The sequence below is a fragment of the Topomyia yanbarensis genome, chromosome 1 (assembly GCF_030247195.1).
Source record: "Topomyia yanbarensis strain Yona2022 chromosome 1, ASM3024719v1, whole genome shotgun sequence".
NCBI classification, from domain to species: Eukaryota; Metazoa; Arthropoda; class Insecta; order Diptera; family Culicidae; genus Topomyia; species Topomyia yanbarensis.
This window is the reverse complement of record NC_080670.1, coordinates 74,997,317-75,011,236: the sequence shown is the minus strand read 5'-3', so window position 1 is coordinate 75,011,236 and position 13,920 is coordinate 74,997,317. Positions and strand designations below refer to the sequence as shown.

The 13,920-nt window shown below is 38.3% G+C and overlaps 1 protein-coding gene across 1 annotated transcript in view; it reads left to right on the top strand.

Annotated features, from left to right (window-relative positions):
- Window positions 1–5,503: 5,503 nt before the first annotated feature.
- The window catches only part of LOC131677953 (major facilitator superfamily domain-containing protein 10), a 54,437-nt gene continuing 46,020 nt past the window's right edge, over window positions 5,504–13,920 (top strand). Inside the window, exons 1-3 of the mRNA XM_058958056.1 lie at window positions 5,504–5,774; window positions 7,095–7,558; window positions 7,616–8,207. Of these exons, the coding sequence (XP_058814039.1) occupies window positions 7,115–7,558; window positions 7,616–8,207 (1,036 nt within the window). The 5' untranslated portion in view covers window positions 5,504–5,774; window positions 7,095–7,114. The remainder of the gene's footprint in view (window positions 5,775–7,094; window positions 7,559–7,615; window positions 8,208–13,920) is intronic.

The following is a 13,920-nucleotide window of genomic DNA, read 5'->3' as shown; positions in this document are numbered from 1 at the left end:
ATGAATATGTGGGATATTTATGTCTTTGACAAAGTTGTTTGAAATAGCACTTTCGAAAACTTTGCTGGAGACATTAAGTCTCCACCCAAATTTGGTTGAAGAGTAATTCTTGTCTATAATTACTTCTAGGAGGATTAACCGTCAAAATGATTCTATCAGCAGATGAACAGTTTTACGTTTTGAAATTCTTCAATGTTACTTAACATCGAAATTTGGCAGTTTCGAATGAATGTGATCGTGACCGTTAAAAATTTATCGAGCATTAATTTTACTTTTCTTCATTAGTCAACCTCACAAGTTGCAGTACTAGTACGTAGCACACAAAATTTTAGTATGCCATTCATTGCATCCTGCTAAGAGGCTATTCATATAGTTGATAATACAACAAAAATCCAATGCTCATAAAACCGATCCTGACCTGCTAGAGACAAAATTACATCAGCTTTCAACTAGTTTCTGAAATGTTATTCTTGTTGTTAACCAAATTGAATTGTTGTCTAAACTCTACACAATCTAAAAAAATACATTTTCAGCAAATGTTGAAATGTATGTAAGTTTTCAATAAACAAGCTTATGTTTTATATGCGATCAACCTATTCAAATTTAGATTCCCATTCGAAAAATTGTCTCTAATCCATATTTTGAAGCATCTTTCCAAAAATGAGCTCATAATAATTCAGACAGTTATTTTATTTTACATTGAAGTAATTTGACAACTATGGGATTTTGGCTAAGAGATAAGTTACAAGATCCCCTTCCCACAATTTTCCAAAAGTTCTCATGACGCTTTAAACACAGTTCTCAATGTAGTGATCAGAGAATATTTTTCCAAAAATATTTTGTGGAATATTAAATTAAATTCGTCAGCGTCAATTTTTTTTTTCAATCCGATTAATTTTGGTTTGGGGGGGTTTTAACCCCCAAACCCCCCCCCCCCTGGCTACGCCACTGCATCCAGGAGACCTATTCAGGCTGTACCAAACAACGATATTATCAGTGTTGGAGTACGGATGTTTCTGCTTTCGCTCCGCTGCGAACATACACTTCATCAAACTGGAGCGAATCCAGTATCGTTGCTTGCGTATTGCCTTGGGTTGCATGCACTCGACCCATACGATGAGTCTCGAAGTGCTGGCGGGCGTTCTTCCGCTGAAAAATCAATTTTGGGACCTCTCATATCGATTGCTCATTCGATGCGATATTCTGAACCCATTGGTAATTGCAAATTGCGAAAGGCTTGTCGAGCTTAATTCTCAGACCCGATTCATGTCCTTGTACTTCGATTACATGGCACAGAACACCAATTCATCTACGTATAACGTCAACCGTGCTCATCTCTTAGATACTTCTGATCCAACTGTATTTTTCGATACATCCATGAAGGAAGAGATTTGTGGAATTCCGGATCATATTCGCCCGCAAGTGGTCCCAAATATTTTCTATAACAAATACCATGAAGTCGACTGCGCCAAAATGTTCTACACTGACGGATCAATTCTCGACGGGTCACTTTTGTTCCACGGCTTAGTGGTTTCTTACGATGTGAACTGTACAGGGTGCCTTTTAAGTGTTATTCGAAATTCTGTTAGGATGGATACTACAAATCTACACTAAAAATCTGTAAAATCTGTATTTTGACCAAAAATCTGTAATCTGTATATACAGAATCTTGGCGGTAAATTATCTAGAAAAATCTGTAAAACCCTGGTAACCCTGCTCACCGTATTTCCTGGGGAAAATACGGGAATATCTGAGTGCTTTATCTGAAAAATCTTACCAAATTACCTTGGTTTGGGTCCCGTCACATTGTTCTATTGCGGGCAATGAGAAGGCGGACTCTTTAGCCAAGCCAAGGTTTAGCCAAGCATTAGAAGGCGACACTTACGAAAGACCAATTTGCTTCAACGAATTTTTCAATATCTCTCGTCAGAGGACGCTCGATAGTTGGCAAACCTCATGGAGCAATGGGCATCTGGGACGGTGGCTACATTCCATTATCCCGAAGGTATCAACGAATGCTTGGTTTAAGGGGTTGGATGTGAATCGGGACTTTATTCGTACGATGTCAAGGATCATGTCCAACCATTACTCGTTTGACGCGCATCTCCGTCGTATAGGGCTTGCTGAAAGTAATCATTGTGTTTGTGAGAACGGCTATCACGACATCGAGCATGTTGTTTGGCTGTGCGCAGAGTATTGTGTTGCCAGGTCCCAACTAATAGATTCCCTTCGGGCCCGAGGTAGATCACCCTATGTGCCAGTCCGGGACGTCCTGGAAAACTGTGACCACCCCTATATTTTTCTTATCTATATCTTTTTGAAAACCATTGATGTCCAAGTTTAATACATTTTCCCCTCTCTCATTCACAGTAGAATCTCACCAACCTATCCCTGTATCTACAATATGGCATTGCTTCACGAGTCTTCGGTGCATACCCTTCTTGATAATCGTCTACCCAGAACATCATGACATACCTCACATGCAGATGATATAGAGAACATCATGACAGCATCAGAGTGCCAATAATTATCCGAAATATCGACCCTCCCCTCGCCCCTGCGATTACAGGCTGGAAACTACAACACTACAACAAAGTGTGCATATCCGCCACAATGATCAATCAGCAAACGACGATGTCAACTACACAATATGTATCCCACTTCCTACCGTTTTCCTTTACTTACATATAAGGGGAGCAAGCCGCCCCTAAATACGGCTTTCCCTTCCCCCACTAACATGTGACATGTAATTAAAAAAATGAATTATCGGCCTCGTTAAGCTAAAGCATTTGGGCCTAAATAAACGTATTTATGATAAAAAAAAACTGAGTGAACAAAAGAGCGAAAAGACAGAACATTCGTTTCGCAAAGGCACTCATCTAGTATGACTGACACTATATGTTGCTGTCAAAGTGTGAGAATTAATACGGAAAGAGAGTCGAATTAGGCAATCCATTAGACGTTTGTTTGACAATTCAGCGGTGGGTTCTGTCAACAAGTCTACTCCTGCGAACAGAAAAACTCGTTCGACAAGCATCTTTCGTTAGTCCGATTCGTTTGATGTTGGACCGAATCAACAATATTGTCGGACGTCGCACCCCTCGGAGTAACGTCAGAAGAAGTAAACAAGAAATAATCAGCTGATCAGAAACGTCTCATGGATTGCCTAATATGAGTACTTGCGACCGTGTAGGAAGGTTTTCTGTTTACGGTTATCGAATGCAGCACTGCTTTTACTAGAGAGACTTTCGATACTTTGACAGATATTTACCGGAAGCAAAACAAACGTGTTCCGAGGCGAAAACAATGGGAACACCAGCGACAATCCTAATCTAGTGTTCTGTATCTACTGTCGTGACCTAGGGGCAGATCACTCTAGAAATGTATAATAAATTTACATCAAATTAGAAAAAAGGCATTTAATTTCCATTTTTGCATCAACTTTGCACTCCCTCGCAGAAAAGTTTGTTTAACAAACGTCCTACGCTGATTCACTTTGTTCGACGTTTTGTTGAATGTAGGGCCAATTTTTTGTATGGTTTTGACGTCTTACACGCAACGCAAAATACATTGCACACAATGCAAAATACATTACGAATTTCTATTTTGATGGAAAGAAATGCATTTAATTTAGCTGATTTCGTCACAAAACTCTAAATACTATTAATTACGTAGCTTAACGGTAACTTTCCCCCCTTTGTCGCCGTAAATTTAAAAAAAAAATAAAAAACGATGTTAGTTATTCCTCTTTAAAAAAGCTACGTAGCATGGCATGACCCCCTACCCCTCCTGTCGTCACACATCATCACAAAATACAAAGCTCCTCCCTCCCCCATATAATGCTACATCATTTATGGATGGCCCTAACGAATTTGCGCTGTATCCCGGTCAAACCGTTCGGAATTTGATTCGGAATCCTGAATGGAGTCAGTATGGATTCCAAATCAAATGCAACAACCGATTCTGAAACCGATTGATTCGGAATCGGTTGTTGCATTTTATTTGAAATCCATAATGACTCCATTCAGAAATTCAAACCGGTTCCGGAATGAGTTTAACTGGGATATACCAGGCATATTTTTCAAATGTCTTCACATTTCATGAAAAAATAGGTTTGTTCCAGTACACGGAAGTCACTCCGGAGTAAACAGGAGCAAAAAAATCTTTGCTCCTTTTTACTCCGGTTTGCTACCAGAAGAAGAAAAAAGAGAAGAAGAGAGTACAGGAACGATTTAGTACTTCCAGTTTCTCCTGGTACTGGAACAGACCTAATGTCTTCATTTGTCCTCACCGACCAGGATTCTGAATCGGTTTTAGATTTTGAGCCAGAGTTCTGCCTGAAATCGGTCAATCAACCGAAACAAATTTGTCTTCAAAATGAAAAACCCGTCTTCGCCAAAGAGAATAGTGAAAGAGACGAAGAGTGAAAATCAGTCAAAACGGCAACACTCCCTTTATGATGATTTCAACACTAGAATTTTGGCAACCGCTTCTACAGGCAGCACTTTAAATGACTCCTATTATATTTTGAAAACAAACCGTATGTCGATCGATGGATTTGTTTATCAAACGATGTGCATTTCGAAACAAAGAGATGAAATAATTCTAAAGCTTATTTTTACTCATACATATACTCTAGAATGCACCTTACAATCACGATTGAACTAAATTCTGACGAAAATTCAAATTTCTTTTTTGATAGAAGTACAATACTTATCTCCTCCAAAGAGAATAGTGAAAGAGACGAAGAGTGAAAATCAGTCAAAACGGCAACACTCCCTTTATGATGATTTCAACACTAGAATTTTGGCAACCGCTTCTACAGGCAGCACTTTAAATGACTCCTATTATATTTTGAAAACAAACCGTATGTCGATCGATGGATTTGTTTATCAAACGATGTGCATTTCGAAACAAAGAGATGAAATAATTCTAAAGCTTATTTTTACTCATACATATACTCTAGAATGCACCTTACAATCACGATTGAACTAAATTCTGACGAAAATTCAAATTTCTTTTTTGATAGAAGTACAATACTTATCTCCTCCAACTCAGGCATGAGTAATGTTTATTTACATTGCACGATTGGTCTGCTCAATAAGGTATTTTTGGCTTCACACTATTCGTCTCTTTCCCTATTCTCTTTGATCTCCTCCAACTCAGGCATGAGTAATGTTTATTTACATTGCACGATTGGTCTGCTCAATAAGGTATTTTTGGCTTCACACTATTCGTCTCTTTCCCTATTCTCTTTGGTCTTCGCAACAGCCGGCTGGCAACCCTATACCATCATATGGAGTTTGACAGCGACCGACATATATGGGGCGTTATAGCTATAAAGCCCCAAACAAAGAATTATGTTCGGCACTATGCTCGATATTCAAGCATTCCACACGACGTTTTGCATCTTGTGGGATGATTTAATATCATATCATTCAGAAAATCGACATTTTGTAACTAAATACAGCTTCTAATCATTCGGTTCAAAATCAATGTTTTGCCTTCCATGGCAGTGATGCTGGCTGTACAGAGACGTCGTCCTTGACAGAGGGCTGCTTCGCAACCTTTCAAATGTCTTCGAAATGAAGACATGTCTTCACATCTGGTATCGCTGGTGCCAACTGGCAACAATCTGTTTGAGTCTTATAAGAATAGTAACAAGGAAAAAGTGAAAGTAAAATAATATTATATTGTAGTTATAAGATTTAGTTCGGTTGAACCCGCTGTGGTTGAATCGAAGCATTACTGCTTCAAAAATTGTGTTAATCCACGTAAGTACTAAGTAACATATAAGGACAATGGTAATTTGTTAGGTACTGTTTTCCCTGGAAGTGAAAAAAATGTTTTAATTTCGTGAATATACTTCCTTGACCTGATTCAAAGTCTGTACTAACAGGTTATCGTGCTCAATAAAATTACAAATTACTATGCTAAGGTTCTATCATTTAAAACCGCACTGAAAAGCTCAGTTTAGAGTCTACATACTCACTTGAACTAACATTAGCTTAAACCTCTACTTTTGTTAAAAATTTAGTTATTCATCTTATTTATTTTTAAACTCAGTACCTAAGCAATAATCTACATGTACAATCTAAAATGTTGCTTCCTTGACCTGAGTTAAGGCATATGTCGACAGGTTATCGTAAAGTTGTTATTGAATAAATACAAATACATTTGTGTCTTTAAGGTCATAAAAAGGGGGCGCAAAGATAAAATTTCAATTGTTTATTCTTGAACAAATAAATTATACAAACTAGCAGCGATATTGTGCTGGCAAAAGGGAGGTTTTGGGCGAAGGTGGTGTGATGCGACTTGGCCGCCTAACCGAGTCCAACCATCCGAAGAGGCGCAAAGCCACTTTGGATCATCCGGACGAGGTGGCCGCGTACTCGTCAACGGAAACGTAAGCAAACCTGTGATCCATTCGTTTATGCAGTATACTCACACATAGACATATTTTTGCTTTAAGTTCGACTGAGTGGTAGCGAAGTTGGATAACACGAGAAAAAAGCGTTGTGACGTAGTCAGATTAGGCATTAATATTTTATTTAGTAACAATAGTATAGTATTTATTAACAAAAAATAAACGGTTGCTACTGCCTAATGTGGCTACGCCACATCTCTTCATTCGTATGCTGTCCGACTGCCGCTTAGTTTGTACATGAACTAGGGTTAGCCCCTATGTTTGAGTATATATACCCGGCAGACGAGTGGATCGTAGGTTTGCTTACGTTTCCGATGATGAGCACGCGGCTTTCATAATTTTTTCAGCTAGCATGCAAAAGTATAGTACAATGTTATATTGTTCCCTGAGAAGAAAATTCTTCTAAAACCGTTTTTATGCATGAAGGGTACAAAACCTAACAATAATTAATCAATGTGTTTGTGTTTCGACTTCGTCTCTTCAGAGCCGTTGAAAGGTTTAAAAAAATCGTATTATTCGGCCTAAATTTTTGACCGGGGTATTTATATGGAAAGCTTTGATGTGCTAAATAAAACTAAATTTAAATTGAATATGTAAAAAAGATTATTAAGTAACAACAGACCAGGAATGTATGTATTCAAATATCACTTTTTACATTTATTTTCAGGAGACGATAGGTTTTTTGCAATGACCTACACTACAATGAACTCAATTAAAAAGCGCTCCGGATTGTCCGGATCTAGCGTGAATACCAATCTCACCAGTGCACCTCAATCAGAAAAGGTCGCTATGTCATCCAAGACAATTAATGAAATCACGAGGACACACCCAACGGCATATTTGATATTTGTGTCATTGTTAATGGATTTACTAGCGTTTACCATGATTCTTCCGTTGCTACCATCCATGTTGGAGCATTACAAGCAGAACGACGTCGGTGGCTACTATGAATATCTTTCCGATAGTATTAGTAACTTTCAGGAGTGGGTAGGTGCACCGAAGCGTTTCAATTCAGTACTGTTTGGCGGAGCTCTTGGGTCCATGTTCAGTTTGCTACAATTCATTGTAAGTCCTATCGCTGGAGGTTTGTCAGATATTTATGGACGGAAACCTGTGATGATTGTTTGTGCAGTAAGTTTATTGAAGCTAATGGTATTATTAGGTTTCACTATTCTGGTCTATTCTCAGGTTGGAATCGCGGCATCGTATGGTCTGTGGGCATATTCACACAGTTTCTTACTTTTCGTTTTGGCGCGTTTTGCTGGAGGTTTGAGCAAAGGAAACATCTCAATATGTATGGCTGTGATAACCGATGTGTCTAATCAGCAAAATCGTGGCAAAGCAATGGCATTAGTAGGGATCGCATTCTCCCTTGGCTTTATCGTGGGCCCAATGATTGGGGCTTTGTTTTCTCGGTTCGCCGATAAAACTCATACGCAATGGTTCTGGTTACCGGCTATATTCGCCATGGGTCTAGCAATGCTTGATATTTTATTTATCGCACTTTGCCTAAAGGAATCTCTGCCAAAGGAGAAACGATCCAAAAAGATCATAAACACGCTTTCTCATGTCGTCGATCATATAAGTATTTCGGCACTGTTTAAATTCTCAGCCGTGAAAAATATATCTAAGCGCGATATCAACTCTTTACGAAGCCTCGGATGGATTTATTTCATTTATCTGTTCATCTATTCAGGATTGGAGTTTACTGTTACCTTCCTTATGTACCATAAGTTTAATTATACTTCGATCGATCAGGCAAAAATGTTTCTAACTACGGGTAAGTCATTATTGTAAGATGTTTGGTATATAGGATATACCCTGGCTGCTACACCGTTATCGATCTGGACTAGCTGAAGTTGCAAAGGGAATCAGTAGATAATTATGCTTGGGATTAGCGAAACATTTTTCAAAGTGCAACTTTAGTAATCCCACAGTATTTATTGATCAATACTGGCGCCGGCCAGGCCCGAACGTAGAGCGCGGCAAGAAAGGGGAGGAATGTTAGTCCGATATTTGCTTTTATTAGAGGCCGTATATACCACATACTGCGGGTCTGGGTCAATTGGCATAAAGTCATTTGGCATAAGGTCGTTTAACATAACGGACATTTGGCATAACGGTTATTTGGCATAATGGTCATTTGGCATAATTTGGAGAATTGATCACACTGAAGGTCATTTGGCATAACGGACCTTTGGCATAACGGTCATTTGGCATAATTTTGAGAATTGATTACACTGAAGGTCGTTTGCTATAACGGACATTTGGCATAAAGGTTATTTGGCATAACGGGAACTTGGCATAATTTTGAGAATTGATCACACTGAGAATCATTTGGCATTAGAGATGCACCGAATATTCGGTCGACTGAATATTCGGGCCGAATACCAGCCGATTTTGAATTAAGCCGAATATACGGTACACCGAATAATAAAAACCGACTTTCGGCCGAATATGATAAGTAATCCTAGTAACAATTGAGGTTTTATGGTAGTTTTACAGCCACTGAAAAAAACTTAGATTGCACTTGTAGCATGCTATAAAACTTCAATTGTTACTTGGGAATGGTCTAATATTCATGAAATATTTAAAAGAAACAAAATAAAAGAAAATATATATACAAAATACTAGAGATGCACCGAATATTCGGTCGACCGAATATTCGGGCCGAATACCAGCCGATTTTGATTTAAGCCGAATATACGGTACGCCGAATAATTAAACATTAAATATTCGGTATTCACATACCGGCTTGAACCTTCGTTCGAACCGGTCACAAATCTTGATAGCTCCTGGTTTACCTAGAGTTTTTCAACAGCAACAGTCTTTCTCAAGGCTACCTATATTTTCGTTGGATCAGTCTTTCTCAAGACTACCTATATTTTTTCGACAATCAGTCTTTCTCAAGACTAACTACTTTTTCTACTTAATCAGTCTTTTTCAAGACTAAAACATTTTTCAAGAACAATTCATCCTAAAGAAATATTTAATTCTTCCAACATGCCTGGGTCCTCCCAGAAAGGCCGTGTGCCAAAAATTAAAGCTAAACGGAAAAGGGTATCTTCTCCACCCGAAAATTCAATTGACTGGAGCAACTCATTCGATGTTTTATCCGAATGTGAAGCTGATGAAATTCCTAAATTTCCTCGCATTGCGCATAATGCCAATGAGAAGAAAACGCAATCACCTCCGCCGATAACAGTGATGATCTCCGACTTCAAGGCCTTTCGAACTGAGCCTTCGACGTTCCTTCCGGACGCGAAAGTCTCTTTTCAGGTTGGCCGAAGAGGAGAATGTCGAGTTACAGCGGAAGAATTGATTGGCCACAAACGACTACTCCAGTATCTTACGGAGAAGTAATATAAATTTTATTCATATGATTTCAAGACAGATAGACCATTCAAGGCTGTCTTGAAAGGGCTACCTCAAGGTCAAAGTTTGGATGAAATATCCAACGAATTGAAAAATTTACTTGGCTTTTCTCCTTCACAAGTTATTCTTATGAAGAGAAAGGCTAGCGGCGAGAACACGCCAGTACGCTCTGGAATTATCCAGGAGCTTTATTTAATTCATTTTAACCGTAATGAGGTTAATAATTTGAAAGTATTTGAAAAAGTACGTTTTATGTTCCACGTGCGAGTAAAATGGGAACGTTATAGACGACATGGGGGAAGAATTCAAAATCTGACCCAGTGTCGTAGATGCCAAGGCTTTGGGCACGGCACTAAAAATTGTCATTTGGATTCCAAATGTATGATCTGTGGTGATAAATCGCACACGAAAGATACTTGTCCGGCGAAAAATACCACAAAAAGTTTCAAATGCGCTAATTGTAGCGAAAATCATAAATCGAATTTCTGGGGTTGTCCTGTTCGAGAAAAAATTATAAATTCTCGTTCTAGACAACAAAACCAACAAATAAAAAATGTACCTACTTCTTCAGGTACACTTCAAGAAAACACGTCCAAACGTGTTAATCCGATTCAAAATAGATTGATAACTTCTACCTCCGTCACACCATTTTACACCATTATGCTTCAGTGGCAGGTAACAAGGCTAAAATAACGGCTACCGTTACCACGCCCACAAACTCGATTGCACCCAACGCTTCCTTTAGTCCAATGGATCTAGGTAGCGTAACGGAAGAAAAATTAAAATACCTGCAGGACTCTATGTTACCTGATGATTGCTATGTTAAATTCTACCTCCATGTTTGAAGCTTTTCAAGCGGGGTGGGAATTTGCTAACAAAATTGTAATGCAATTAAAGTTTAACAATGACTTGAAATAATCATTTAAATTTACTAAATTGGAATGCTCGTTCATTAAAAACGTGCGAAGATGAATTTTTCAACTTCTTGAGGATACATAATGTGCATATAGCCGTTGTGACCGAAACTTTTTTAAAACCAAATATTAAATTGAAGAGTAACTCTAATTTTGTTATTCATCGATTTGATCGAATTGTTGGATTCGGCGGAGGAATCGCAATAGCGGTTAATCGCAGGATCAAACATTGCGTTACGCCGTCTCTTGACACCAAGGTGATCGAGAGTTTGGGTATCGAAGTTGAAACTTGATCTTTTCATTGCTGCACTGCCGTTCTACGCATAATTGTCCCATGTTGCTTTTTGGTCATTTTCACTTTTTTTAACCAAACAGTCCTTTTTGATGTATATTTTCAGAAAACACATCCAAATCATAAAGTTTGTTTGAAGACTTCGTGAAAAAATACCAAGTCTGTTTGTCCCATTGTTGATATTCTACGCATAATTGTCCCACTAACAAAAATCCCAAAAAAGTGCGCAATAAAAAAAATAATTACGTAGCGTTTAGTTAAGAAGTACATTACGCTAGATGTCGGGCACTGAAAAAAATTGATGGAAAAATACAGGATCATTAAAAATGGCAGTGGCAATATTAATCACAGCAGTGAGAACAATCCTGTAAAGCTCTTCATTACTATCGTCGCTTGCATAACATGGCGAACGCATCTAGGATAATGAGCCTATTTTCGCAATGTTTCTATTATCACGCTACCCATTTGAAGCCATTGGTTAGTGCAGCGTTTGCTATCTTTGTTCAACAAACTGGATCAAATGGTAGGGCGACAATTGGAGCACTCGATTGGAACTTTAGTTGCGATCAAACACTAGCATTTCATCGTTTTTAGACCATTTGTGTTATTAGATTGGTTCTTAAGAACGAAGCAAGGTTGTGAATGCCAAATTAATGCACTCCATCGAGTGTAGGCAGAGTAATTAATGATCTTGTGAGGTACCCTTCTAAATAGTGTAAAAATAGGTTCTTTACCCTATGTCCAATTTTGATAAAGCAACAAATCTCCCGAGTAACAGAAAAACTCACGACATACACTTTTGTAAAAAAATGAGTTATGAGCATCATTTACATAGATCGTTATGGGACTGATATGCGTAGAACTTTCCGGTTTCCGCTCGATTTCTCGGCATAACAGTCCCACTTAACATTTTTCTTAAAAACTAACGTTAATTGAATCTCTATAATAAAAAACTGGACTGATTATAATGAAAACGATTGCCATGAACGTAATTTTGGACAATAAAGCTTTATTTGTTACACCGTATCCCTCCAGATGGCTAATACAATTTTCATCTTCAATCGCGTTTTTCTCAGTTGCCAGTTTTGCAACATGGGACAATTGGGCGTAGAACGGCAGTACGTACCGCGTAAAAAAACCGCGTTAATTGGAAAATCCGCGTTAATTGGAAAATCCGCGAAAAAATCGCGTTAATTCGAAGATCCGCACAAAAAAAAACTCTCAGCAAAAGATTTGGAATATTTTTGGAAGTTTTTTTTTTGCGCGGATCTCGCAATTAACACGGTTTTTGCAAAACATATTCGAAGTCCTTTTGAATGCAAAAGACTTAGATTTTCGGAAAGATGGAAAGTTCGGGTCTGGAAGATTCCTTATGTGCCCGCACCCCAACAATATGGGTATTTTCGGAATGGTCTTGAAGAGTAGGTTCCAGAAATTGATATTTGACGCCATTTTAAAATCAAAGATGGCGACTTCCGGTTTTAGCGAAATTCGCTATAACCCAATCAATATGGGTATTTTTGGAATGGTCTTGAAGAGTAGGTGCCAGCAATTAATTTTTGACACCATTTTGAAATCAAAGATGGCGACTTCCGGTTTAGCGAAATTCGCTATGACTCAATCAATATGGATATTTTTGGAATGGTCTTGAAGAGTAGGTGCCAGAAATTAATCTTAGACGCCATTTTGAAAGATGGCGACTTCCGGTTTAGAGAAATTCGCTATAACTCAATCATCATGGATATTTTTGGAATGGTCTTGAAGAGTAGGTGCCAGAAATTAATCTTAGACGCCATTTTGAAAGATGGCGACTTCCGGTTTAGAGAAATTTGCTATAACTCAATCATCATGGATATTTTTGGAATGGTCTTGAAGAGTAGGTGCCAGAAATTGATTTTTGATGCCATTTTGCGATCCAAGATGGCGACTTCCGGTTTTAGCGAAATTCGCTATAACCCAATCAATATGGGTATTTTTGGAATGGTCTTGAAGAGTAGGTACCAGAAATTGATTTTTGACGTAATTTTAAAATCAAAGATGGCGACTTCCGGTTTAGCGAAATTCGATATAACTCAATCAATATGGGTATTTTCGGAATGGTCTTGAAGAGTAGATGCCAGAAATTGATTTTTGACGCCATTTTGAAATCAAAGATGGCGACTTCCGGTTTAGAGAAATTCGCTATAACTTAATCAATATGAATATTTTTGGAATGGTCTTGAAGAGTAGGTGCCAGAAATTGATTTTTGACGATATTTTTCAATCCAAGATGGCGACTTCCGGTTTAAGCGAAATTTGCTATAACCCAATCAATATGGGTATTTTTGGAATGGTCTTGAAGAGTAGGTGCCAGAATTTGATTTTTGACATAATTTTGAAATCAAAGATGGCGACTTCCGGTTTTAGCGAAATTCGCTATAACCCAATCAATATGGGTATTTTCGGAATGGTCTTGAAGTTGAAGAGTAGGTGCCATAAATTCATTTTGATGTAATTTTGAAATCGGAGACTTCCGGTTTAGCGAAATTCGCTATAACCCAAACAATATGGGTATTTTCGAAATGGTCTTGACGATTAGGTGCCAGAAATAAATAAATCTGCACCTTCCCCGCAAGGTTTTCCATGAAAATTGATTTGTGGCGCCATTTTCAAATCCCAAATGGCGGCTTCCGGTTTCGCGAGATTCTCTACAACTCAATCAACATTAGTATTTTCGGAATGGTTTTGACGAGTAGCAGACAAATGTCGATGTTTGCCGTCATTTTAAAATTCTATATGGCGACTTCCGGTTTACCGAAATTCTCGCATGAAAAATTTGGGCAATCATCTAAATCACCCTCAAATATAAGATCTAATCATAAACCAGCAAAATGCAAATGTGTTCATCCAGGAAAGTGCGGTGAGAATAGAAG